Raw genomic sequence first — 25,556 nt, 5'->3', positions numbered from 1 at the left:
ATTAACTCCTATTCATCCATAATCAGGACTCAGCTTCCTGAACCCTCAAAAATGGACCAGGAGAGCACCCTCCCCCAGCAGCAGCTGGTCTGTCTTAGTCATGGGTCTCTGCTATGCAAAGACCTGCCAGAAGGGTTTAGTCAAGATGAATGGTGAATGGTGAAGGGCATATAGCCCAGGAGCTGGCTCCAGCCCTGACTCACCAGGTGAGGGGGTTCAGACAAGTCACACCCTCTCAAGCCTCAGTTTTCCTCATCTGTAAACTGGGGGTGAGAGTGGGATCCAATTAGATCAGTGGCTCTTAACTTTTGGAGTCATGGGCCCCAGAGTCCTAGGAAAGCTATGCACTGTTTCCCCGGCAAAATGCTGTGTATAGGGCCTATAAAGAGTGCAGCAGCTGCTGGGCTGGGGCCCCAAGACCAGCGAAAAGTCCTGATCGGGGGACTACTGCAGTCCCCCCATCCCCTTCTTGGCTCCCCACCTTCTTGTAGTCCGTGAAGCAGGATCTCTGTGTGCCGAGTGGGCCTGCGGTCCTGCTTGCAGCCTCTGCCGCCTTCTCCCGGGTAAGGCGGCCGGCATATGGGCGCTTCCAGATGGGTGGGCTGAGGGCCTGGGGGAGAGGGCAGGAACGTCCACTTCTCCGTTTCCCGGTTCAAGAAACCCCAGAACGCTAGAGAGAAATGGGCTCCCACGGTTGCTCACCTCCAATTCATTCGCTGCACACATCGGGAGACCAAGGCCCCGCGGGCCAGTGACTTACCCAAGGTCACGAGGCGAGCCCGGGTCCCCCCGCGCCCCGCCCGCAAGCACGGGGCCGCGGAGCGGGGTGGCGGAGCCCGGGGCCTGAGCTCCAGGGCGCGGGGGTGGGGTGGGGGCGGGGAGGCGGCCCAGCCCGGAGCCCGGCTGCGGCGGCAGGGACCCGGCGGGGTGGGGCTGCCTTTTGCCGAGCGTCCGGCAGGGGTCCGCCGGCCGCCAGACCTGCCCCTCCCGGAGCGGCTGCCGCAGTCTGAGGTAATCTCGGCCGCGCGCTGGGGACCGGCTGGGAGCAGGTGAGGACAGCTGCGGTCGCGGACACAGGGGCTCCGGGGAGGGGGCGGGCCGGGGGCTGCAGGAGGCGGTGCCACCAGTGCTTGACGACGCGGGAGTGCCCGCCGGGGGCGCAGCGCGGGGTGGGGCAGCCCGGCCCTGCAACTCGAGCTGCTGCCCCTGGTTAAAAATACCCCCTGCCCTGCCCTCCCCCACCCCCCGCGGTGCCCTTCCGTCCCCAGCCCTCCCCATCCCGACAGGCGCTGGCCCCTCCCCGGGGACAACTCTGCCTTTTACTGATTTGCCCTCTTGTGGAGTTGCCTGGGGGCCTGTGGAGGGAGGGGCTGGGCGACACCGAGAGTAAGAGATAGTCAGAGACCTTGCCCGAGAGATAAGGGAGAGCCGAGAGGAAGCGGGGTAGGAGCCCGAGGAGGAGGAGGAGAGAAGAGAGGGAGGGCGGAGGGGCGGCGGGAGGAGGGCGGGGAGGAGCGCTCTTCCTGGTTGGGCCCTGCCCTGAGCTGCCACCGGGAAGCCAGCCGCAGGGACGGCAGCGGCCCCCCTAAACACCCCTCCCCCAGGTAAGAAGCTGGGTGGCCGGGCTTGGATTCCCTGACCCCAGCCACTGCTCCGGGGCTGAGGGCTGCCCCAGCTCGGCCCTTGCTCGGGGTCCTCTGCTTGCCTGGGACAGGGGTGGGGGCTCGGGAAGAGGCACAGCCCAGGCGCCTGCCCCTGCCTGAGCTCACCACTGTCCCCAATGGCTGGGCTGGGGCCCACCAGCTCTGCACCCCAGCTTGTTCAGGGGTCTAGGGAGGAGGACGCCGACTGCCTGGGGTTTTCAGCCCCAGGGAAAGGGGCCAGTGTGCTAGGAGCTTGGCTAGTTTGGGGAGGGGGTTACAGGCCGGCAAACAGGGTGAGAGGCCTTCCCGGGGTGTCCCACCTTCCCAGTTCCTTGTGCCATCAGGAGGCTCCGCCCTGCCCCACCTGGCCCTCTGGCTGACCACAGAGCTGCAGGCCTAGGACAATGGGAGCCCTGAAAGGAGAGGTGGTGGCAATGTATGGGGGTAGAGAGGTGGTGGCCGGCACACGGGAACTTGGGAGTCCCTTTCCTGGATTGTGGGAGCATAGGGAGGTGTCTGAGAGCCTGACTCCATGAGAGGAGCAGTGAGGCAGGCAAACCCTGGGTTTGGGGCAAAAGGATGGGTGGGGGCAGGAGGGTCAGTTCTAGTCCTGGGAAGGCCTGGGTTCTGAGCAGGCCCATCTGTCCCATAGGATGGCAGAGGAGATCATCACACCCGTGTACTGCACTGGGGTGTCAGCACAAGTGCAGAAGCAGCGGGCCAAGGAGCTGGGCCTGGGCCGCCATGAGAATGCCATCAAGTACCTGGGCCAGGATTATGAGCAACTGCGGGCACAGTGCCTGCAGAGTGGGGCCCTCTTCCGCGATGAGGCCTTCCCCCCGGTGGCTCAGAGCCTGGGCTTCAAGGACCTGGGTCCCAACTCCTCCAAAACCTATGGCATCAAATGGAAGCGTCCCACGGTGAGGGGGGCCATCCTGGGTGGGACTCGGCTGACTCCTGATCCTGGGTGAGGATAGGGGATGGGACTCCAGGTCCCTGGTGGGGAAGGGGGTCTCGGGTGGGTGGGAGCCAGTTTCTTGGAGAAGCCGACACAGGAACAGGACTCTGGGTCTCTCATAGGAGCTGCTGTCAAACCCCCAGTTCATCGTGGATGGAGCTACCCGCACAGACATCTGCCAGGGAGCGCTGGGTAGGCCCCTCGGGGTGGGGTTCTGGGTGTTTTTTCCACGGTAGTTCCCCATTCCCGTTCCTTTGGGCTCTGCCCCAACTCCTCCCTCCTGCAAGCCCAGACAGGCTCTGCCTATCAGCACCGAGGCTGGTTTGCCCAGATTCCTGGGTCTTTTCTGTAAGCTAAGCGGAGTTGGGCACCCCTGGTTCTCCCCTGAATGAGCATCTGCGTGCACCCCTCGGGGGCAGATTGGTAAAGCAGGCCGACGTGGGTCCCTCTCATCCCAGGGGACTGTTGGCTCCTGGCTGCTATCGCCTCCCTCACCCTCAACGACACCCTCCTGCACCGAGTGGTTCCACACGGCCAGAGCTTCCAGAATGGCTATGCCGGCATCTTCCATTTCCAGGTGAAGGGCCCTGCACCCACCTGGGGAGGAGGGGTAGCAGGCACTGGGGGAGATGCGGAAGGGTGACCCACAGCACTCTGAAGTTAGGGTGGCCAAGGCCACACCTTGCGGGGGCCAGCCCTCCCTCTGGAAGGTATTTGACCTCTCAGTGCCATCTCAGGTCTGTCATGTGTGAAACTGTTGGGCAGGTATCTCGCCTGGCAGTTTTCCTGGGTGGTTGTACGTATCGGGTAGAAAGTGCTGGGGAGAGTAGAAAGACTTCTGTTATATCTTGTGGGACAAATTTCTTTCTTCCTCGGGGTCTCAGTTTCCCCATCTGAAAAAGGAGTGTTCCACTGGGGCAAACAGATCGGCACATGTGGCCCTCCCCACCTGTCAGTCCTCCCATCTCCCACCTCCTCCTGGGCTTTGGCAACCTCTGACAGCCCCGCAGAAAAGAAAGTCTGTTTACACCAGCTTTTCCTGACGTCATTTGCACACAGGACCCATTTTTCAAGTCAGATAAATTAATTCTCAATGAGCTGGTGTTGGGAGAGACATACCCCAGCAACCCTGGATAAGACCCTCCAGCCTTGGTGGCCCTAGCCCTGTCCGGAGGACTCCTGGGTGTCCCCTCTTTCTGCCTAGTCAGGGAGCCCCTTATCCCACTCTGTACTCGTCCACCTTGCGCGGGAAGAGGTGGCCTAGAGGACCCACCGTGTGGATCCATCCACCTTGGCCGAGCGCCACACCTGCCAGGCTCTAGTCCGCAGGGGCGCGGCCTCGTCGCCCCTTTCCCCGCCCCCTTCCCTCATTCCTCCAATCTGTTCCTCCCTGGCCTCTAATTGGCCTGCTCAACACCCCCCCCCCCCCGCCCGCCGCATGTTCGCAACTGGTGCTCCTTGGGCCCCGCCTCCTCTCCACCCTCATTGTTCGGCAGTGGCCCCTCAGGTGGTATCTGGAGTACTTGGTCGCTTCTGGCTCCAGGCGCCCTGGGCCTGGGCCCTGACCCCTTCTCCTCCTCTGGGAAACCTGCCTCTTGTGGCATCTCTGAAGGGAACCCGGTGATTGCGGGAATCAGTCCTGCCCATCTTGTGGTTGAGGGATCCGGATGCCACATTTTCATTCTCCATCCAATGACATGCTTATCCCCCTAACGCCCACACCTAGGCCTAGATCGGGGAGGGAAGGTAGGGCGCATGGCCTGAAAAGGGGCTACCTCGTGGAGAGCCCAGCCTTGGTTTGTTTCAGTGCTGCGCTAAAAGCTTTACCTCTGTGCTCTTGTTTAACTTTTCTGTGCCGAAGGCACTGCTGTTCCCTTTTATGGCTAGGGAAACTGAGGCTCAGGGGCGCTAACTTGCTCAGGGTTATGTATCTAGTTTACACTATAGGGGCAAAGGAAAGCTTCCCCTCAGCCCTACGGAGGTTCGCTGAAAAATCACCTCACAAAAGGAGATTCATAGGAGGAATGGCATACAAATTTATTAGCATACTCGGGGAGGCGGGGGGAATCACAGAGTGATTACCCCAACCTCCCAATGGGGTACAGAAGCTTATATACCATTTTGAGGTGACAGAAAGAATGGAGGCTGGAGCATGGCCCAAAACGGGTTGCGGTGGCAAGACAGGTTATGCGAGAGGAAGAAGAGGCCTGGCCAGCAAAGGTGGTCTCACTCTGTAGACGAAACCTCACGGGTAGCAGCCCTCACAGAGATGGCAAATGTTTCTTTCAGACATTTAAAGTTGTTAGACTCAGTTAATGTCTCCTAGATCTGAACAAGGGAGGGCCTCAGAGAAAACCTGGCTGTATCAACACAGATTTTTCTCTACAGATACAAATCTCCCCCACAAAAGACAGCTGTACAGGGCTGCTTCTCTTCCCAGGCCTTCTGAACAGCCGTCTCAAAATATGTCAGACAAGTATATTTTGGGGTGGAATATTTTGATTTCCTTCAATACCTAGATACATGTAGCTAGTGTATATCTAGTATACATGTATTTAGCATATATGTAGTATACATAATCTAGTATACACGCATCTCCTGTATATCTAGTATATGTGATGATCTAGCCTATATGCATCTAGTTTGTATCTAGAATAATGCATCTAGTAAGTGGCAGAGCTGAGGGTGGAGCTCAGGCCAGGGGGATCCCGAGGCAGGTACTCACTGTGCCCCCTCCCCTGCAGCTGTGGCAATTTGGGGAGTGGGTGGACGTGGTCGTGGATGACCTGCTGCCCATCAAGGACGGGAAGCTGGTGTTTGTGCACTCTGCTGAAGGCAACGAGTTCTGGAGCGCCCTGCTCGAGAAGGCCTATGCCAAGTGAGTAGGGGCCCAGGGCACAGCTCCAGCCCACCTTGGAGGTGGGGGCTCCTGACCCTCTTATCAGGTCCTGCTTGATGCCACAGTGCTGATCTGGGGCTACCCACAGGGTAAACGGCAGCTATGAGGCCCTGTCAGGGGGCAGCACCTCAGAGGGCTTTGAGGACTTCACAGGCGGGGTCACCGAGTGGTACGAGCTGAGAAAGGCACCCAGTGACCTTTACCAGATCATCCTCAAGGCGCTGGAGCGAGGCTCCCTGCTGGGCTGCTCCATTGACGTGAGTGCGCCCAGCCCTGACCCTCTCACCCTGACCCTGGTACCCTGCAGCCCTGGTATCCCAACCTGTCCTCTCTTCCAGTGGGTCCCTCTCCCCAACCCAACCCTAGCTTCATCCGTCACTCCAGCCCCACCTTCCACCTCCACACCTGGTGTCACTCCTGTCCCTGCCTCCCTGCTCCTTCCTCAAAACCTTAGCTCTTCCCCAGACTTGGTTTCCCAACCACCCACTGTGCCCACTTCCCTTCTCACTCCTGTCATCTTGCCCCATGCCCACCCTTCACTGCTCCTTGGTTCCCATGACTCATCTCCAGGCCTCCCTCATCTTTGATCTCAGACTTGACCCCAACATCATGGCAATCCTTAGCTCTGACCCCAGCCCCCATTTCCCATCCCTAACTGGCTCTATCCTGACCTCACGTCCCTCCACATGAGGCCCTCTGCAGGCTGTATGGCCAGTAGCAGTGTCAGTGGAGGTGCCTGGGTTCCCCACCTCCCCACCCCAGTGGCAGTTTTGGTGGAATAGCCAGGCTGCCCCCCACCCCAAAAAGGAGTGGCATCTATATGTGGGGGTGAGGGACTGCATGGCTAGATGGGATCAGGGTCCCTGCCTGCCACTCCCAGCAGCTGTTACATGTGCAGGTGGGAATGTCCACGATCCATGAGTGCTTGGGGCTCTTCTGATGTGCGTGGGGGGCCTGAACCCCAACCACAGTGCATGTGTCTTTCTGCAGATCTCCAGTGTTTTGGACATGGAGGCTGTCACCTTCAAGAAGCTGGTGAAGGGCCACGCCTACTCTGTGACTGGGGCCAAGCAGGTACTGCCCTGAGTGGGGCCTCCCCTGCAGGGTGGTTCCTGCCTCCTTGCCTGTCCTGGCCTTTCTGGCATCTGACCAGGGCTTTGGGAGGCACAGGCTCCTCCTATGACCTCTGACAGCCTTTTATCTCTCTCCTGGGGACACCCATCCTGAGATGCTTATCATGTCCTGCCCTGATTGACTGTAGCTCATGTGCACAGCTGTAAATTCCTGGAGGACAGGCTTCATCTGGGTGCTGAGCAGGGCTCGGAGAGGGTGGGGTGGTATGGGAGGTGGGCTGGGAAGGGACGTTAAAGTAGGTGCCAGAAGCTGGTGCTGATGGGAGCTCTGGGGAACAGGTGAACTACCGGGGCCAGATGGTGAACCTGATCCGGATGCGGAACCCCTGGGGCGAGGTGGAGTGGACAGGAGCCTGGAGTGACAGGTGAGGGGCCGTGGGCAGTGCGCACTGGCTGGGGAGGCTCGGGGAAGCTCTTAGGTGCCCCTGACATTTCTGCCTGGGCTGGACTCAGGATTGAGTTACCGGGTCTGGGGACTGCCCTGACGGAGTCAGGCTGTGCAGGCCCCTGTGCCCAGCCTGTGGCTTTGCTCAGGGCATCTGACCCGCCCTGATAAGACAACCCTGTGGAACTGGGATCTCAGGGCTTGACCTTAGGAGGCCTTCTGACCTGGGCAGGGGTGGACAGGCCCCAGGGACAGAGCCCACCAGCCCCAGCAATACCCTGCTCCCCACAGCTCCTCAGAGTGGAACAACGTGGACCCTTATGAACGGGATCAGCTCCGGATCAAGATGGAGGATGGGGAGTTCTGGTGAGTGGCCCCGGCCCGGCTTGGCCCCTCTTGGGGCCGTCTGCCCCACCTCTCAGTCCCTATAAACCCAGCCCGAGCGGCATCGTCGTGCTCTGACTGGGGCTGTGACTCACCTCTGCACTTTGATGCTCAGGATGTCATTCCGAGACTTCATGCGCGAGTTCACCCGCCTGGAGATCTGCAACCTGACGCCCGACGCGCTCAAGAGCCGGTCGATCCGCAACTGGAACACCACACTCTACGAGGGCACCTGGCGGCGGGGCAGCACTGCGGGGGGCTGCCGGAACTACCCAGGTGACCGAGCCTTCGGGCCCACAGGGTACACAGGGGCTGGGGCTGGGCCTCGCTGCTTTCTGGCTCCGGGGACTCCGGCAAGGCACGTCACCCCGCGGAGCCTCTGTTTCCTCACTTGTAATATAGAGACAGTCAGGCTGATCTCTCAAATTTGCTTTGAGGAGTAAAATATTAAATGTCCTTGTAAATTCTAAAGAGCTGCGATTCACCCACCATTTTGGGGCTTGAGTCCTTCCCTCCTGGCCACCACCTTCCTCCCTTCTGCCACCTTTCCCTGGGCATCTAGATCCATGTGACCAACTGAGAGCAACCTTTTCTTCCACCTTAGCTCAGCCCCTGCCCTGAGGGCACACCAGAGCTGTCCTGCCTCGGCCGTTCTGCTCTCTGACCTCCACTGGGACCCTTTCAGCTTCCTTACTCCACAGTCCTCGTGGAACTAGCTAATCTGTTGAACCCACCGCTTCTACACCATCCTTCACCTCCCATCATGCCTTCTCTCCTTACCTAGGTTAGAGTCATCATTTTAATCTTGTACCTGCAAACTCTCTCAGTCTCCTGGCTCCTCCCTCCCGCTGTTCCTGCCACCTGGCACAACAATCCTAGTTGAACCCAGCTGTCCACCAGCTTGGGAACCATTGAATGTGGCAGGAGAGAAATCACAACTGAGGCTGTATTTTCCCTGTACATTCACAGCCACAAACCTCAAATGAGCACTTTGCATGCTCCCCTGCAATTCCACTACTAGCCAGGAATGTTCCTGTTCTCTTCTCAACCTCCCTCCACTATCACACTTTCACCTTTGGACACTTCATTGAAAAGATAGACCTCAGCCAGGTGCGGTGACTCACACCTGTAATCCTAGCACTCTGAAAGGCTGAGGCAGGAGGATTGCTTGAGCTCAGGAGTTTGAGACCAGCCTAAGCAAGAGTGAGACCTGTCTCTAATGAAAATAGAAAAAATTAGCTGGGTGCAGTGGTACGCGCCTGTAGTCCCAGCTACTTGGGAGGCTGAGGTGGGAGAATCGCTTGAGCCCAGGAGTTGGAGGTCGAAGTGAGTTATGATGACACCACTGCACTCTAGCCTGGGCAACAAAGCAAGAGTGTCTCAAAAAAAGGAAAAAAAGAAAAGAAGGCTGGGCATGGTGGCTCATGCCTGTAATCCTGGCACTCTGGGAGGCCAAGGCAGGAGGATCATTTGAGCTCAGGAGTTCGAGACCCCCATCTCTACTAAAAATAGAAAGAAATTAGCTGGACATCTAAAAATATATAGAAAAATTAGCTGGGCATGGTGGCGCATGCCTGTAGTCCCAGCTACTCGGGAGGCTGAGGCAGGAGGATCGCTTGAGCCCAGGAGTTTGAGGTTGCTGTGAGCTAGGCTGACGCCATGGCACTCTAGCCTGGGCAACAGAGCAAGACTCTCTCTCTTTTTTTTTTTTTTAAGACTCTGTCTCAAAAAAAAAAAAAAAAAAAGGAAAAGAAAAGATGGACTTCATCCTGTAGGACACCTAGTCATATTCCCACCTCCAAATCCCCCAGCCTTGTCTGCACCTGCGCCCATCCTCATTGCCTGCCCACCTGTGACAGTGGCAGAACTGTTCCTGTTCATGGGGTGCCCCCACCTCTGAAGACATTTACTCCTTTATCCGTCACCTCTTTCTCCTGTGTTGTTATGAAGAATCCTCAGTCTTCAAATAGAAGCGATCCTCTGTTGACCCCACTTCCCCACCCATTTCTCTGCCCCATTCAAAGCAGAATTTCTCAGGAATTACCACACCCTATGTCCTTTCTCACTTTGGGTTCATTGTTTAACCATTGCCAGTCCAGCTGCATCCCTACCATGCTGATGAGACTGCCCTTTTGAAGATCACCTAATGGCTGTGGCTTTGACAGTCCCCTGCTGCTCTGTCCTTCTGTCCTGCATCCTCCAGCAGTCCCCGGCGTGGCTCACTGCCCTCTGTTCTGAAGCATTCTTCTCCCTTGTAGGGATCCGATTTCAGTTTTTCCTCAAATAGGATAACCACTGTTCCCTGGCCATTTATTGAGAAGTACTTCCTTTCCTCACTGCCCAGCAGCGTCAGCTTGGCCATATGAGCTCTGGGTCTGTTCTGTTCTGGGCTCACCATTCTGTCTCTTGGTCTGTCCCTCTGCCAGTAACATGTTGATTTAATTGCTATAGATTTATAAGAAGTCCTGCTATTGGACAGAGTGAATTCCTTCTTCAAGAGTCTCTTAGCTGTTCTTTTCTTTTGTTTTTGCATATGAATTTTAGAGTCAGTTTACCAAGTCCTATGAAAAATCATTTTCAGATTTTAATTTGGAATTGGATAAGATCTATAGACCAATTTGGGGAGAATTCACATTTTTACAATTTAAGCCTTATCCAAGAATGTGGTATATATCTCTTTATTTTGGTCTTTAATGTCTTTCAATAGAATTATATCATTTTCGTCATAAAGGGCTTAATACACCTCTTGAGATTTAATCCTAGGTACCCTAGGATTTTGTTCCTATTGTAAATAGTTTCGCCTTTAAAATTACATCTCCCACATAAACGTTGCTGATACAATAACAAGCATTTGACCTTTCCCTGGGTAGAGTACAATGGTGCCATCGTAGCTCACTGCAACTTCAAAGTCTTGACCTCAAGCTATCCTCCTGCCTTGGCCTCCCAGAGTGCTAGGATTACAGGCATGAGCCACCGTGCCTGGCCTCTTTTGTCTTTATTAATCCTGTGAGGTGCTTGTTAATATTAATCTTCACAAAGAAATGACTTTTGACTTCGTTGGTCCTTTGTATAGTATTTTTTTCTATATTATTAGTCTTTGCTTTTCTGTTCATTATCTCCTTTATTCTACTTTCTTTGGATTGATTTTTACGTTTTATGACTTCTCAAATGTTCATTTCATTAATTTAGATTTTTTTCTATATAAGCACCTGAGGTGATAAATTTCCCTCTAAGTACCTCTTCAACTGAGTTACACAACTTCGATACATAGTGTTTATTAAAATTGTAATATAATTCTCATACCAGAAAATTCATATTTTAATAAGTACAATTTAGTGGGTTTTAGTATATTCGCAGTGTTGTACAAACATCAGCATTATCTAATTCCAGAACATTGTTTTCACCCTCAAAAAAAACCCTATATCCATTAGTAGTCACTATCACTTTCCCTCCCACCCCTGGCAACCGCTAATCTACTTTTTGTCTCTATGTATTTGCCTGTGCTGGACACTTCATATAAGTGGAATCATACAATATGTGGCCTTTTGTACCTGGCTTTTTTCTCTTAGCATAATGTTTTCAAGGTTCATTCATGGTATAGTTTGGTAACAACTTCATCTCATTTTTATGGCCGAATAATATTCCATGGTATGGATATATCACATTTTGCTTGTTCAGTCATCAGTCAATGGACATTTGGGTTGTTTCCAGTTTTTGACTCTTGTGAATAATGCTGCTATGTGCATGTGTTTATGTGAAGATATGTTTTCAGTTCTCTTGGGCCTATAACTAGGAGTGAAATTGTTGGGTCATATGGTAACTCCGTGTTTAATTTTTTGAGGAACTGGCAATTGTTTTCCAAAGTAACAGCACAATTTACATTCCCACCAGCAATGTATGAGGATTCTGATTTTTCCACGTGGTCTTCAAGACTTGTTATTGTCCATCCTTTTTATTATGGCCATCCTACTGGGTGTGAAGTGTTATTTCATTGAAGGTTTGTTTTGTTTTGTTTTGTTTTTAATCTCTCTTCAGTTTTATTTGGGGTCAGGGTACTTGTTGAGTTTTTGATCTACATTTTCCTAATGACTAATGGTGTTGAGCGTCTTTTCATGTGCTTTTTGGCCATTTAGATATCTTCTTTGGAGTGTCCAGTCAAATACTTTACCCATTTTTAAATTGGGTTATTTTTCTTTTCATTGTTGAGTTGTAAGTATTCTTTATATATTCTGGATATGACTCTTACAAAATAGATAATTTTCGTATTTATTCTCCCATTCTGTGGGTTGTCTTTTCATTTCTTGATAGTGTCCTTTGAAGCACAGAAGTTTTTAACTTTGATGCTGCTCAATTGATCTATTTGTTGTTGTTGTTGTTGGTCATGATTTTGGTGTCATAGCTAAGAATCCATTGCCAAATCCAAGGTCATAAAGATTTACTCCTATGTTTTCTTCGAAGAGTGTTACGGTTTTAGCTCTTATATTTAGGTTGTTGGTCCATTTTGACTTAATTTTTGCATATGCTGTGAAGTAAGGGTCCAGCTTAATTCTCTTCCATGTAGAAATCCAATTGTCCCAACATCATCTGTTGAAAAGATTGTTCTTTTCTCATTGGATGGTCTTGGCACCCATGTCAAATCATCAATTGGCCATAGATGTATGAGTTTATTTCTGGACTCTCAGTTCTATTCTTTTGGTCTATGTATCTATCCTTATGCTAGTACCGCATTGTTTTTGTTTGTTTGTCTTTTTCTTTAAGAGATGGGGGTCTTACTCTGTCTCCCTGGCTTGATAGAGTACAGTGGCGTGATCATAACTCATTGCAGCCTCGGAATCTTGGGCTCAAGTGATCTTCCTGCCTCAGCCTCCTGAGTAGCTGGGACTACAGGCACACACCAGCATGCCCAGCTAATTTTAAAATGTTTTTTTTTTTTTTTTTTTTTTTTTGAGACAGAGCCTCACTCTGTTGCCCGGGCTAGAGTGAGTGCCGTGGCGTCAGTCTAGCTCACAGCAACCTCAAACTCCTGGGCTTAAGCGATCCTCCTGCCTCAGCCTCCCGAGTAGCTGGGACTACAGGCATGCGCCACCATGCCCGGCTAATTTTTTGTATATATATATTTTAGTTGTCCATATAATTTCTTTCTATTTTTAGTAGAGACGGGGTCTCACTCTTGCTCAGGCTGGTCTCGAACTCCTGACCTCGAGCGATCCACCCGCCTCGGCCTCTCAGAGTGCTAGGATTACAGGCGTGAGCCACCGCGCCCGGCCCTAATTTTAAAATGTTTTGTAGAGACAGGGTCTTGCCATATTGCCCATGCTGGTCTTAAACTCCTGGCCTCAAGTGATCCTCTGGCCTCAGCTTCCCAAGAATGCTGGGATTATAGGCATGAGCCACTGCACCCAACCCACACTGTTTTGATTATGTGGTTTTGTATATAGTAAGTTTTGAAATTGGGAAGTGTGAGTCCTCCAACTTTGTTCTTTTTCAAGATTGTTTTGGCTTGTGGGCTTACAATTCTATATTAATTTGAGGATCAGCTTTTCCACTCTGTGAAAAAGGCTGCTGAAATTTTGACAAGAATTTCATTGACTCTCTCAATCACTTCAGTTAGTATTGACATCTTAAGGACATCAATTTGTCCAATCCATAAAAATGGGCTGTCTTTTGATTTTTTTTTTTTTTTGTCTTTAATTTCTTTCAGCAATATTTTGTAATTTTTGGTGTATAAGTCTTTCACTTCCCTGGTTAAATTTATTTATTTTCTTCTTTTGGATGCTATTGTACAGGAATTGTTTTCTAAATTTTCTTTTCAGATTGTTTATTGCTGGTGTATAGATAGAAGCATAACAGACTTTTGTGTCTTGATTTTGTAACCCATGACTTTGCTGAATTCATTTATTAGCTCTAATAACTTTCTTGTGGATTCTTCAGGATTTTCTATATATAGGATCATGTCATATGCAAATAGAGAGTTTTACTTCTTCCTTTCCAATTTGGAGGCCTTTCATTTCTTTTTCTTGCCTAATTGCTCTAGCTAGAACTTTCCGGAAAATGTTGAATAGCAATGATATAAGTGGTATCTTGTTCCTGATCCTAGAGGGAAAGCTTTCTTTTACCACTGAGTATAATATTAGCTGTGGGTCTTTCATAAATGCTCTTTACCATGTTAGGAAGTTCTCTTCTATTCCTAATTTTCTGAATTTTTTTTTTCTCACGAAAGGATGTGCTTTTTCTGCATCAATTGAGATGGATGATCATGTGGAGTTTTCTCCCCTTCATTCTATTGATGTGGTGTATTGCATTGATTTTCTTTTGTTGAACTACTGTTGCATTTCTGGGATAAATCCTACTTTATCATGGTGTATGTTCCTTTCAATATAGTGGTGGATTTGGTTTGCTAGCATTTTTTGGAGGGTTTTTGCATCTATATTCATAAGTGATATTGGTCTGTAATGTTCTTATGATGTCTTTGTTTAGTTTTGGTATCAAGGTAATGTTGTCCTCATAGAATGAGTTAGAAAGTGTTCCCTCATCTTCAGTTTTCTGGAAGAATTTGAGAAGGGTTGGTGTTAATTCTTCTTTAAGTGTTTGGTAGAATTTGCCAGTGAAGCCATCTATCTGATCTTGCGCCTTTCTTTGTGGAGAGTTTTTTGATTATTTATTTATTTTTTTTTTTGGAGACAGAGTCTCACTCTGTTCCCTGGGCTGGAGTGCCGTGGCGTCAGCCTAGCTCACAGCAACCTCAAACTCCTGGGCTTAAGCAATCCTTCTGCCTCAGCCTCCCGAGTAGCTGGGACTACAGGCATGCACCACCATGCCCGGCTAATTTTTTCTATATATATTTTTAGCTGTCCAGATAATTTCTTTCTATTTTTAATAGAGACGGGGTCTCGCTCTTGCTCAGGCTGGTATAATGTGCTTATTCTTAACAGTTGTCTGGATTGACATTATTTTCAGCCCATTGAAGATACTATTATTCCTTGTTCTGCTTCCATTGTTGCTGTGTGTGAGTCCAGAGTCTGTCTACCATGTTTTGTTTAAAAAAATCTTTTAAATTTTTTTCTTTCATATTCTATGATTTCACCATGATCTGTGGAGGTATGGATTTCTTTTCATTCTTCTTTGGATTTATTGAGCTTCCTGGATCTGAATTGACGTCTCTCAATAATTCCAGAAAATTTTTAACCATGACCCTTTAGAATATCACCTCCTTCCCACTCTATCTTCTCCTTTTGGAATTCCAATCAAATGTGAGATGTACCTTCTCATTCCATCTTCTCTCTGGATTGTGTCCCAGGCAGTTTCCTCAGCTACATTCTCAATTCATTAATTTTCTTTTTGGCTGTGTCAAATATTTGGTTAGTTCTTCTAAGTACTGAATTTCAATTAATTTTTTTTTATTTCTAGTAGAAGTTTTAATGGATCTTTTCAAATCTGGTAATTCTTGCTCATGTTTCCAAACTTTTCATTTCTTTCTTTTTTTTTTTTTTTTTTTGAGACTGAGTCTTGTTCTGTCACCTGGTCTAGAATGCCATGGCATCAGCCTACCTCATAACTACCTCTAACTCCTGGGTGCAAGCAATCCTCCTGCCTCAGCCTCCCGAGTAGCTGGGACTACAGGCACCTACCACCATGCTCGGCTAATTTTCTATTTTTAGTAGAGATGGGGTCTCACTCTTGTTCGGGCTGGCCTCGAACTCCTGACCTCAAGCGATCCTCCCACCTCGGCCTCCCAGAGTGCTAGGATTACACATGTGAGCCATCTCACCCCTATTTCTTTAAATATAGTAAACATAGCCTTTTATATTCCGTGTCTGAGAGTGTTAATATCTGAAGTCTTGGTTTGTCAGTCTTTGTCCATTGTAGCTGTGGGTGCTCAGTCATAGTGCCTTGTTTCCTTGTTAAGTCTCTGTCTCATTTGGCCTAGAAGTTCATGTGTGGGAGTTGTTTTTGAGTCCTCAGTTGAAGTTCCTCCCGTGTGTTTCTATCCGTCACTTGGGATGCCACCAACTTAGGTTGGACCCTTTTAAAACTAAATTCTTTCCTTAATGTTTCCTTGACCTCACAGGCAGTATAAATTAAAACTCAAGGGTCATGTGAAGGCTGGCTTGTGTTTATTTATTTATTTATTTATTTTATTTTTTTCTGAGACAGAGTCTCACTCTGTTGCCCAGGCTAGAGTGCCGGGGCATCAGCCTAGCTCACAGCAACCTCAAACTCCTGGGCTCAAGCAATCCAACTGCCTCAGCCTCCCTAGCAGCTGGGACTACAGACATGCACCACCATGCCCGGCTAATTTTTCTCTATATATTTTTAGCTGTCCATATAATTTCTTTCTATTTTTAGTAGAGACAGGGTCTTGCTCTTGCTCAGGCTGGTCCCGAACTCCTGGGCTCAAACAATCCGCCCATCTCGGCCTCCCAGAGTGCTAGGATTATAGGCGTGAGCCAACGTGCCCGGCCTGTGTTTATTTTTTTCCCCTCATCCCAGTGGGCTTTATTTTTCTTTCATACTTAACTGCTGGCATTCCTCATGAGGGTTCCAGTTTTGTCGCCGGAATCTTCTATTGGATTCTTTGCCTCCGGTAGATCCTGGACTTTATCTTCTGCCTGTGTATCCAGGGCTCAGGGTATCCAGGGATTGACAGAAGCCCTTTGGCATTATTTACTTTGCAAACTCCTAGACTCAAGCGATCCTCCTGCCTCAGCCTCCCGAGTAGCTGGGACTACAGGTGCACATCACTACCACTGACTGATTTTTTCTATTTTTAGTAGAGATGGGATCTTGCTTTTGCTCAGGCTGGTCCCGAACTCCTGAGCTCAAGTGATCTTCCCGCCTCGGCCTCCTGGAGTGCTAGGGTTACAGGCATGAGCCACCGCGCCCGGCCCACTTAAAGTGTATAATTCAGTGGCTTTTAGTATATTCCCAGAGTTGTGCAACCATCACATCAATTTTAGAACATTTCATTATCCCCAAAACAGACTGTGTATCCCTTGGCCCTCACTTGCCAGCCCTGGCTATCACTAATCCACTTTTTGTCTGTGGATTTGCCTGATCTGAGTATTTCATATAAATGGAATCATACAATATGTGGTCTTTTGCTACTGGCTTTTTTCAATTAGCATAATATTTTCCAGGTTCATTCATGTTGTCACGTGTATTAGTATTTTGTTCCTTTTTATTGCCAAATAACATTCCATTGTTTGGATATGCATTTTGTATATTCAATCATCAGTTGATGGATAATTGGGTTGTTTCCTCCATTTGGCTATTATAAATAGTGCTGCTGTGAACATTCACGTACAAGTTTTTTCATGGACATATATTTTAATTTCTCTTGCGTATATACCTAGGAGAGGAATTGCTGGGTTATATGGTAGCTCTGTGCTTAACCTTTTGAGAAACTGCCTGACTTTTCTCCAAAGTGGCTGTACCGTGTTAATTTTCACTAGCAGTATTCTGATTCCTCCACATCTTCGCCAACACTTACTTATCTTTTTGATTATTGTCAATTTGGTGGGGGCGGGGGGCCTGTGGCTTATTAGTGCCTTTAAAAAGAAATTTTGCATATTCTTTCCAGTACTGGGTGGTTTTAGTCAAGAGGGTCCTTCAAGCAGCTAAATCACCAAACTACCAGAAGCGCAAGCCCCGGCTGGCTCTCTGTGACCTCCTATCAGACCCCTGTTTTCTCTCTTGCCCTCATCTAAGCCATTGCCCACACAGAGGCTCCGAGTCACCTTTTAGAATGTTAATCAGTTCATGTCCCTCTCTGTTGCAAGCGGGTTGCAGGGTCCTTTTGCACTTTGATTCAATCCACATACCTTATCCCCTGACCAACGCCTGCCCACCTCTGCCACCTCCCTGGATCACTGGGCTCCCCGGGTGCCTGCTGTCCCGCAGATGTGTAGGGGCTCTTCCCCACCTCTGCTCTTGGATCTCCCTCTGCCTGGCTCGTGCTTCCCAGCATCTTCCCAGACCTGTGCCTTCAGGTCTCAGCTCACATGTCACCTTCACTGACCCACTTCCGCTTGCTCTCTGTCATTACTCTGTTCACTGACCTGACTTGCTCACGCTCAGACCTTTGCTTCTGGACTGCAAGCCCACGAGGGCAGGACTGTCTGTCCCGGCTGCATGCCGGTCACCTGGCACACGCTGGGCACTCACTAATGTTTGTTGAATGAAGGAATGGACACAGGGGAGTGTGCAGGTGAGGCTTGCGCAGGGCCATTCTGTCTGCCCCACCTCTGATCTCGCCTCCCCCGACCTGCAGCCACCTTCTGGGTGAACCCGCAGTTCAAGATCCGGCTGGAGGAGGTGGATGACCCAGACGACTACGGAGATCGCGAGTCAGGCTGCAGCTTCGTGCTCGCCCTCATGCAGAAGCACCGCCGCCGCGAGCGCCGCTTTGGCCGGGACATGGAGACCATTGGCTTCGCGGTCTACGAGGTGAGCCCGGGGGTTCCCCCAGCACTGGCAGGCTTCCGCCAGGGGGCGCCAGAGGCCATCGCCGCGCGGGCCCATCCTGGGCGCACTGGGCAGCCGCATCCTGAGGCTGGTGGCCCGGAGCGAGCCTCCAGAGGCACGTGCCGAAGCTCTCTGGCCGGACTGGGACCTACAATGCATCCCATGGGGGAGCGGGGAGAGGAATGTGGTTGGCTTGGCAAGGAGAGATTCTGGGATTCACCTTCATCCTCAGAGGGCGGGATGCTGCTCTGGGAAGGGGAGTTGGCTCAGCTGATACCTGGGGAGGCAGCTTCTTGGGTCAGACTTTGGCTCAGCTTTAGAGAGAAGAGGGCCCGTGCCATGGGCTGCCCCAGGGGAGTCGGGAGCTCCCTGTCTCGGAAGAGTGTCAGTGGAGGCTGGAATGGAGGTGTATGACAGGGACGCCCCCCCACCCCCATTCTCTGTGGTTATAACTCCTGACTGTGTTCAAGACGGAGGCGGAGGGGAGAGGGGACTTCTGGACCTCCCTGGCCAGGGCAAAGGAAGCGACAGCCTTGGCCTACACACAGAGCCCCTGGTAGCAAACTGGTGTGGACCTCTCATGTCCCTGGCCTCTAGGACGTTTTGGTAGCCACTCTGGGGGCTGTCCTGGAGACTGTGACTCAGAGCTGAGCCCTAGGACATTCCAGGGACAAAGAGAGCCCTGCCTGGGCCCTCCCTCTTGGGATCACTCTCTGGTGTGGGGACAGGTCTGAGTCCTGTCTCCTTATCCTGTCACTCCCACCTAAGAACTCAGGACCTCTGCCCAGGATGCACTCTGCCCTCTGCCTCTGGGACAAACACGCTTCTCTAACTTCCCCTGTCTCTCTTGCAGGTCCCTCCAGAGGTAGGTGTGGCACCTGACTCACCTGGATTTACATACCCCCAGCACGTGACCTGAGGGTGCCCAGAGGGGAGCAGCACAGTGGCAAACCCACCCTTGCATGGACAGCTAAGAAGTCACCTTGTTTTACTGCTTGAAAAGTGCTTTCCCCTGACTATTCAGTGGGCAGAACAAACATTGCTTTCCTGAGGGTCAGAGCAGGTATAAGTGAGGGGGCTTGATTTGAACCCTGGTCCTCAGAGCACCCCCGACATGCACACATGAGGCTCTTCCCATCTTGCCGTTGACACTGAGTAAGTGCTGACTGGGGCATTTTGGGTCAATATTGGGAGCAAAGTGTTGAGCAAGTTGCTTAAGCTCTGAGCCTCAGTGTTTGTCTGTAAAGTGGGCATAACAGCACTGCCTCACAGGGCTGTCGGGAGCATTAAATAAGGTGCCAAGCTCCCTGCAGCGTCTGACATGGGGAAACTCCAAGTAGTAACAGTGAGAATATTATTTAAATATGTGCCTTATCTGCATTTAATCACTCCTTATAACCCTCCACTCTTGCAGCAGGTAGGGTAATATTTTACAGATGAGGAAACTGAGGCAAAATGACTTATCAGGGTCACACAGGCTGTGAGTGACTTGGAGCCTGGGGTCGGGGTCTGGTCTGGGGTTGGCCCCTGAGGAGGGGCTGAGTGGGCAGCTGCAGCCCCGCGCCCCCTCCCTCCCTCCAGCTGGTGGGCCAGCCAGCCGTGCACTTGAAGCGGGACTTCTTCCTGGCCAACTCGTCCCGGGCGCGCTCAGAGCAGTTCATCAACCTGCGGGAGGTCAGCACCCGCTTCCGCCTGCCGCCCGGGGAGTACGTTGTGGTGCCCTCCACCTTCGAGCCCAACAAGGAGGGTGACTTTGTGCTCCGCTTCTTCTCGGAAAAGAGCGCTGGGACCCAGTGAGTCAGCCTGGACCCCCGCTGCTCTGCCCTCCCCCACCTCCAGGCCCCTTGCTTTGTCCCCCACTCTGACCCCGCTGTTTCTTCCCACTCTCTGCAGGGAGCTGGACGACCAGATCCAGGCCAATCTCCCGGATGAGGTGCGTGGTCCCAGCCCCACCAGGCACCGTCCTCTCTCCCTTTCCCCGGGTGTGTGATGAGGACCTGGATGTGGCAGCCCCTGGGTTTTGGGCTCCTGCCGGCAAGGCACACCCCCATCACCCCACGAGAGCCCTGAGAGTAATGCTAATCCCTCATCTGCCCAGCACTTCACAGTTTGCAAGGACTTGTGATCATAACGGTGCAGTCCCTGAGCTCTCTCTCTTCGCTGGCTCTGTGCTGAGCACTTCACCTGGGTCATCTCATTTTCCGCCGCATGACAATCATGTGTGGGTCCTGTCACGAGATCTCCTCTGAGTGGGAAACTCAGGTTCAGAGAGGTTAAGGAACTTGCCCAGGGTCATACAGCAAGGATCCAAACCCTTCCCTTTCGTCGCTGAGCTGAACTGCATCCCCCAGGGGGCAGGGCGGGCACTAGATTCCCATTTTATGGGTCACAAAAGTGAGGCTTGGAGAGTCGAGGTGACATGCAGCAAAGGAGTGGTCCCTGCCCTCCCTCCAGCTGCCGTCCACGTGGCCGGGGTGGGCCCCTTACCTGCTTTCCCCCCTTCTCGGTCCAGCAAGTGCTCTCAGAAGAGGAGATTGACGAGAACTTCAAGGCCCTCTTCAGGCAACTGGCTGGGGCGGTAGGTTGGGTGAGGCGGGGTGGGCGGGGCCACCGAGGGCAGCGGGTCCCCGGGGAGGTGCCATCCTCTCTCTTCCCCAGGACATGGAGATCAGCGTCAAGGAGCTGCAGACCATCCTTAACAGGATCATTAGCAAACGTGAGTGTCCCCAAGTGTCTTCTCCACCTTATTTCCTGCTCCCCCCCCCACTTCCTCCAAGTGTCAGAATCGGGCTTCAGGTCCCATGTTGAGCCGAACCCCACTCCCTGATGTGTGTGTGGGGGGGATCCCTCCACTGCCTTTCTGAGCCCGGCTCCCTGCCATTTTCACCCCAAACGCCTCATGCTGTCCTATTGCACCCCTCTTCCCTGTCCTGAGCTCTGTGCCTTGGTGCCAAGGGCAAGGCTCCCCTTCCTCCCAGAGATGCCCCCTGGGCCAGGCCGAGTGGCTAGGGGAGCGGAACGTGGCTGGCTTCACTCCCTGTGACACGCAGCTGAAGGCAGCCGCCCCGAACCGCCCGTGCGCCAAGCTGCCTCTGACCTCCATGGCTCGGTTCCCTCGGCCCAGAACCTTCTTCTTCTGCTCCGCTAGGGAAGCCCTGCCGGCCCTCGGAGCCCGCAGTGAACCCCACTCTGCCCAGTTTCTTTCACGTCTGTTTAGTGCTCATTTCATTTTAGTTTGGATTAATCTGTGGCTGTCAGGACAGTGGCTTGATTGCTAAAATCCTTTACCTGTATTTCCCGGTGAGAAAAACAATCCTGCCCACTTCCTCTGCTAGATTTCACATCCACTGGCAGGAATCCCACCTCCCCGACTGCGCCCTACCTGGCCCCAGCAGGGGCAGGCACAGGACGCTCACTGGGTTGAGGGCTTGGAACTGATTTTTCTTACAGACAAAGACCTGCGGACCAAGGGCTTCAGCATGGAGTCGTGCCGCAGCATGGTGAACCTCATGGACGTATCCTTCCATTTGCTTGTGCCTCCCGAGTGGCGTTTTGGCTTGGGATATGGGCAGGAGAAAGGCGCTGGGCGAGCTGTCCCAGGAGCAGCACAGAGGATGGGACAGAGCTGTGAAGTGTGGATGCACCAGTGCCCCGTGGTCAGGTGTCTTCTGGGGCATCTTCCTGTTGATTAGGAGGGAGAAACTGAGGCACAGGGCTTGCGTCACGTGAAAAGTGGAGCTAGGCCTGGTATTGTCTCTGCACCCCTGCCCAGCCCACTCCGCTGCACCCCAATTCAGAGAAGGAGGCAAGCCTGGTTGCAAGCTGGCTGCACGTGGCCCCTGCTGCTCCTGCCCTGCCCTCCCTCTGGCTTGCTCTCTGCCGCCCGCCTCCCCTTCTCAATTGCTCATTCTCACATGCCGGGTCTAAGCTGTGGAGTTGCCTTAACGGCCGCCCAGCGCAATGGCAATGGGAAGCTGGGCCTGGTGGAGTTCAACATCCTGTGGAACCGCATCCGGAACTACCTGGTAGGTCGTCCCCACTGGCTGGGAACCTCCCTTCCCCTCTGTGGCCTCAGTCATACGGGGCCAGGCTGCTCAGCTGGTGCCCAGGCTGGCTGAGTAGGCCAGGCCCTCCTCTGCAGCCTCCCGGACCCTGAGCCCCCACGTCCCAGCAACTGAGCCACCTTTGGGCCTCCCCTCCATCCACAGCCACCCTGGGGGGGTGGGCCGGCGGGGCTGGCTGACTCGGCCTGGCCCTCATCCTCTGCCCTCCGCTCCAGTCCATCTTCCGGAAGTTTGACCTGGACAAGTCGGGCAGCATGAGTGCCTACGAGATGCGGATGGCCATCGAATCTGCAGGTGAGCCCCAGAGGCTAGTGGCACCTGTGGGGCCCAGGACAGATGGCCTCACTGCTCCCAGGCCCCAGGCTGCTTCCTTGACAGCTCCCCAGGGCAGTGGCCCACCCCACTGGCCCATGTCCCCGAGGTGCTAGTGATGTGGTAACAGCCGTCCTTTGTCTTCTCCCTGTGGTTACTGAGCTAAGTGCTTTCTTGGCTTTCCTTCCTCCTCGCTGCAGCCTAGGAAGACGGGGTCTTTTATGATCCCCACTGTGCACGTGACAATAGTGAGGCTCAGGAGGGAAGGTGACTGACCTCCGGCCTCACAGCCAGGAGAGGCAGAGCCAGGCCGCAGAGCCTCCCATGGGAGAGGAGTGGGGCCCAGACTGGTGGCCCTGCAAGGATGAGGCTAGGGCATTTGGGACAAACGAAGCCAGACTCCTGCGTCCTCGCTGGCCAGCTCCTGCTTCTCTGGCACGACCTGGGCCCTGGTGCTCCCTCTGGGACTGGCCCTGCCCAGGAGGCTCCTGGAGAAGAGAAGGCCCCAAGCACCCTGTCTAGCCCCACCCCCTCCCTTTCTGTTCCCGGGGACCCTGCCCCTCTGCACCCCCGTCCTGTTGGGCAGGGGCTGCACCCGCCTGACCTCACTCACTCTCCTGGACCAGGCTTCAAGCTCAACAAGAAGCTGTACGAGCTCATCATCACCCGCTACTCCGAGCCCGACCTGGCTGTCGACTTTGACAACTTTGTGTGCTGCCTGGTTCGGTTGGAGACCATGTTCCGTGAGTGTCCCCAGTCGGCTCGCACCCTCCGGCCCTATCCCACCATCCAGCCCTATCCCAAATGCATCCCCTGTGAGCTGGTGGGAACAGACAGAGGGGTGAATGGCAGATACAGGCCAGTGTAGTAGGCATGTGCCAGAGAGGCTGAGGTCTGAGGTTGGGCCCAGGTGGCCTCTGTGCTTGGTCACCTGGAGGCTGAGGGCTAGGAGAGTGGGGGAGGGGAGGGAATTGGGGGGCTCTCAGGCAGCAGGAAGAGCCACTTCCTGCCTTCAAGGGGTGACAGCCTAGAGTACTGTGGGAAGGTGGGGGGAGGGTCACACGGGAAGAGGGGCCAGTCCTGGCCCTGTGCAAATATCCCACTGTGTTTTCACCCCATGTCATCTTTTCTTGAACACACAGGATTTTTCAAAACTCTGGACACAGATCTGGATGGAGTCGTGACCTTTGACTTGTTTAAGGTGGGAACCCCACAGTGGGGGAAGAATTTGAGGTGGTTGAGTTTCCTTATTTGACCAATATTCCCCTGTCCCTTCCTGGCAGGGGCCTGGGCCTCAGAGCCAGCCCAAAAGGCTGGGCCTCCTCAGTCCTGGAGGGCCAGGGTGGGAGGCCTGGGCTTTGGAAAGGAGGAGGAGGGCAGGCTCTGGGGGCCTCTGCGGGAGCCAGCAGCCTGGTCTCCTGGGGGCAGAAGAGTAGGAAAGTAGCCCCCCAGTAAGGGTCCCTCCAGGGGGTGAAGACATGGTGGCTGCTGAGCCTTGGGGCAGTGGGCTGGGCTTGGGGTTCGGTGGGGAGGGAGGCTGAGGAAGCCGTCTGCTCTCCTCCCGCCAGTGGTTACAGCTGACCATGTTCGCCTGAGGTGGGGTGTGGCCCCCCCGCCCAGCTCCTCTCCTCTCCTGTCTGCCAAGCCACACCTCCTGCTGCGCCACGCCAGCCCATGCCAGCTGCAAGTGCCTTCCTCAGAGCTGGGAGGTGCCCACCCTCCTGTCCCCTCCTCTCCCAGCCACGCCCGGTCATCTGCCCTGGGCAGAGCTGTGTGGCTCTCCCTGCCTGTACCAGCCCTGGGCTTGGGATGGCCCCCCAGACCCTCCCATCAGCCTACCAGGAAGGCAGCTTTCGCTTGTCCCTGCCTCAGGACAGCCCCAGGCCCCCCAAGCATCCAGATGTGTCCCCTCCCCTCACTTCAGAGGCCACCCACCCAGCCCGACCCCCGGCCTCACCTGCGGACTGTAAACTGTAACCACTAGCTCTGCACACGCAGTCCAGGCATGCAGAGCCCCCTCCCGGCCGGGGGAGCCCCGGGGCTGGGACGCCTGTGCCTTCCTGCAGAAGCCAAGGCCCCCTCTCTGCCCAGCAGCCCTGCCCAGCCTGCAGGGTGGTCAGGCCCTCCCTCCCTCCTTTTTTATATTGGTGATTTTAAAGGGGACTCTTCAGGAACTGGTGTACTGGTTACAGGGGTGCCAGAGGCACTAGGCGTGGGGTGGGGAGGTCCCATGTTTCCATGTGGAGGAACCCCAAATAATAAAGGAAAAGAACCCATACCTGTCTCAGGAGTGTATTTCTCCCCAATCTGCTGCCTGGCTTATGGGGACAGCTGGTGGCCTCAGCCCACCCCTGCCCTCCCACCTCTCCATCCTCCATCTCCTTCCGCATGGCCCTGGAGGCTTGCACTCCTGCTGGAATACGGGGCAGCTGGGTGGGGACATTCTGGCCCTGGCAGGTCAGGGAGGATGGGCCCCAGGGCCCCAGCTGCAGGGACAGGGTCCCAGCTGAGGCCCACAAGGTCCTGCTCACCCCCTGCCTTTCCTGCACACTCCCGCCCCCTGAGGTGACACTCCAGCTGAAACCTAAACCTCTACTTAGCACAAACCTGACCCCCGCGAGCTCCCCCAGAGCACAGAGCCTCTTTCAGGTCCTCCCGCGGTGGGGGGTGCCCCTGTGACCCAGACACCTGCAGCTTATGTAAGCCACTCCAGCCCCCTCTGGGATCCCAGCTTTTTTTACCAGAGATAAGAGCAGGTTGGGGGGTGATGGGGGGACGGGACGCTGCCACACATTAGCATGGCATCTCAGGGCAAAGGCTGACGGAGCCCGGGGGCTCCCCCTGGCAGCCTCTGCTTGGAGATTGGGGTGGAGCCCCTGCCTCCGAGTGGCAGACTGTCTGGAGACTGTCTCTGCTGTCCTGAGCTTGCATTTTGCCCTTGTCCCTTGGGAGCCCCTGGGCCAGGTCCTGCTGGGCTCAGCGTCCTTGTCAGTAAGGGGAATGGCTCCTCTCTTCCTGGAGCCTGGGCTGGGGTGGAGGAGGCAGGCAAGCGGGGGGGTGGGCAGTTGGGCCCACCCTCCTGCTCACACCCTTAGCTGTTCTCTGCATTGGGCTGTGTTTGATGAGGGGGTTCGGACACCATGCGTCTGGGTGATCTTGGAGGCCCTAATCCTCAAACATTCTGACTCTGAGGCTGAGAGTGCCTGGGGGGCAGGGAGAGAGGGGCCTCCTCTTGGTTGCCCTATTTGGGGCATTTTTAAAGGACTTTTCCCAAGTGTCACCTGTGCAGCTGAGCTCCTGACTTCTTATGGAGT

General features: G+C 53.4%; 1 protein-coding gene across 3 annotated transcripts; it reads left to right on the top strand.

Moving 5' to 3' along the window:
• Positions 1 to 896: 896 nt before the first annotated feature.
• CAPN1 (calpain 1) lies at positions 897 to 24,506 on the top strand. Of its 3 annotated transcripts, none has more exons than XM_069471607.1 (21): positions 897 to 1,011; positions 2,296 to 2,563; positions 2,724 to 2,793; positions 3,060 to 3,178; positions 5,346 to 5,479; positions 5,589 to 5,757; positions 6,491 to 6,574; positions 6,913 to 6,998; positions 7,310 to 7,384; positions 7,518 to 7,678; positions 17,673 to 17,860; positions 19,448 to 19,659; positions 19,760 to 19,799; positions 20,379 to 20,444; positions 20,525 to 20,582; positions 21,317 to 21,381; positions 21,823 to 21,891; positions 22,146 to 22,224; positions 22,869 to 22,985; positions 23,385 to 23,443; positions 23,811 to 24,506. In XM_069471607.1, the coding sequence occupies exons 2-21, from the start codon at positions 2,297 to 2,299 to the stop codon at positions 23,835 to 23,837; spliced, it is 2,145 nt and encodes a 714-aa protein (XP_069327708.1). In that variant the 5' UTR covers positions 897 to 1,011; position 2,296; the 3' UTR covers positions 23,838 to 24,506. The 3 variants fall into 3 exon arrangements, with proteins under 3 accessions (XP_069327708.1, XP_069327709.1, XP_069327707.1); XM_069471608.1 differs by lacking the exon at positions 897 to 1,011 and adding an exon at positions 1,389 to 1,443; XM_069471606.1 differs by lacking the exon at positions 897 to 1,011 and adding an exon at positions 1,481 to 1,604.
• Positions 24,507 to 25,556: the final 1,050 nt, after the last annotated feature.

Source organism: Eulemur rufifrons, chromosome 6, assembly GCF_041146395.1.
Source record: "Eulemur rufifrons isolate Redbay chromosome 6, OSU_ERuf_1, whole genome shotgun sequence".
In the NCBI taxonomy this organism is placed as follows: domain Eukaryota; kingdom Metazoa; phylum Chordata; class Mammalia; order Primates; family Lemuridae; genus Eulemur; species Eulemur rufifrons.
The sequence above is the reverse complement of the archived record's forward strand: the minus strand, read 5'-3'. Positions and strand labels throughout refer to the sequence as shown.

Bases quoted from the DNA above. Each gene is read 5' to 3' on its own strand.
- CAPN1 (XM_069471607.1), top strand. From the start codon at position 2,297: ATGGCAGAGGAGATCATCACACCCGTGTACTGCACTGGGGTGTCAGCA. The intron at 5,480-5,588 runs GTGAGTAGGGGC...GGCTACCCACAG, and splicing joins CTCGAGAAGGCCTATGCCAA to GGTAAACGGCAGCTATGAGG. The intron at 20,445-20,524 runs GTAGGTTGGGTG...TCTCTTCCCCAG, and splicing joins TCAGGCAACTGGCTGGGGCG to GACATGGAGATCAGCGTCAA.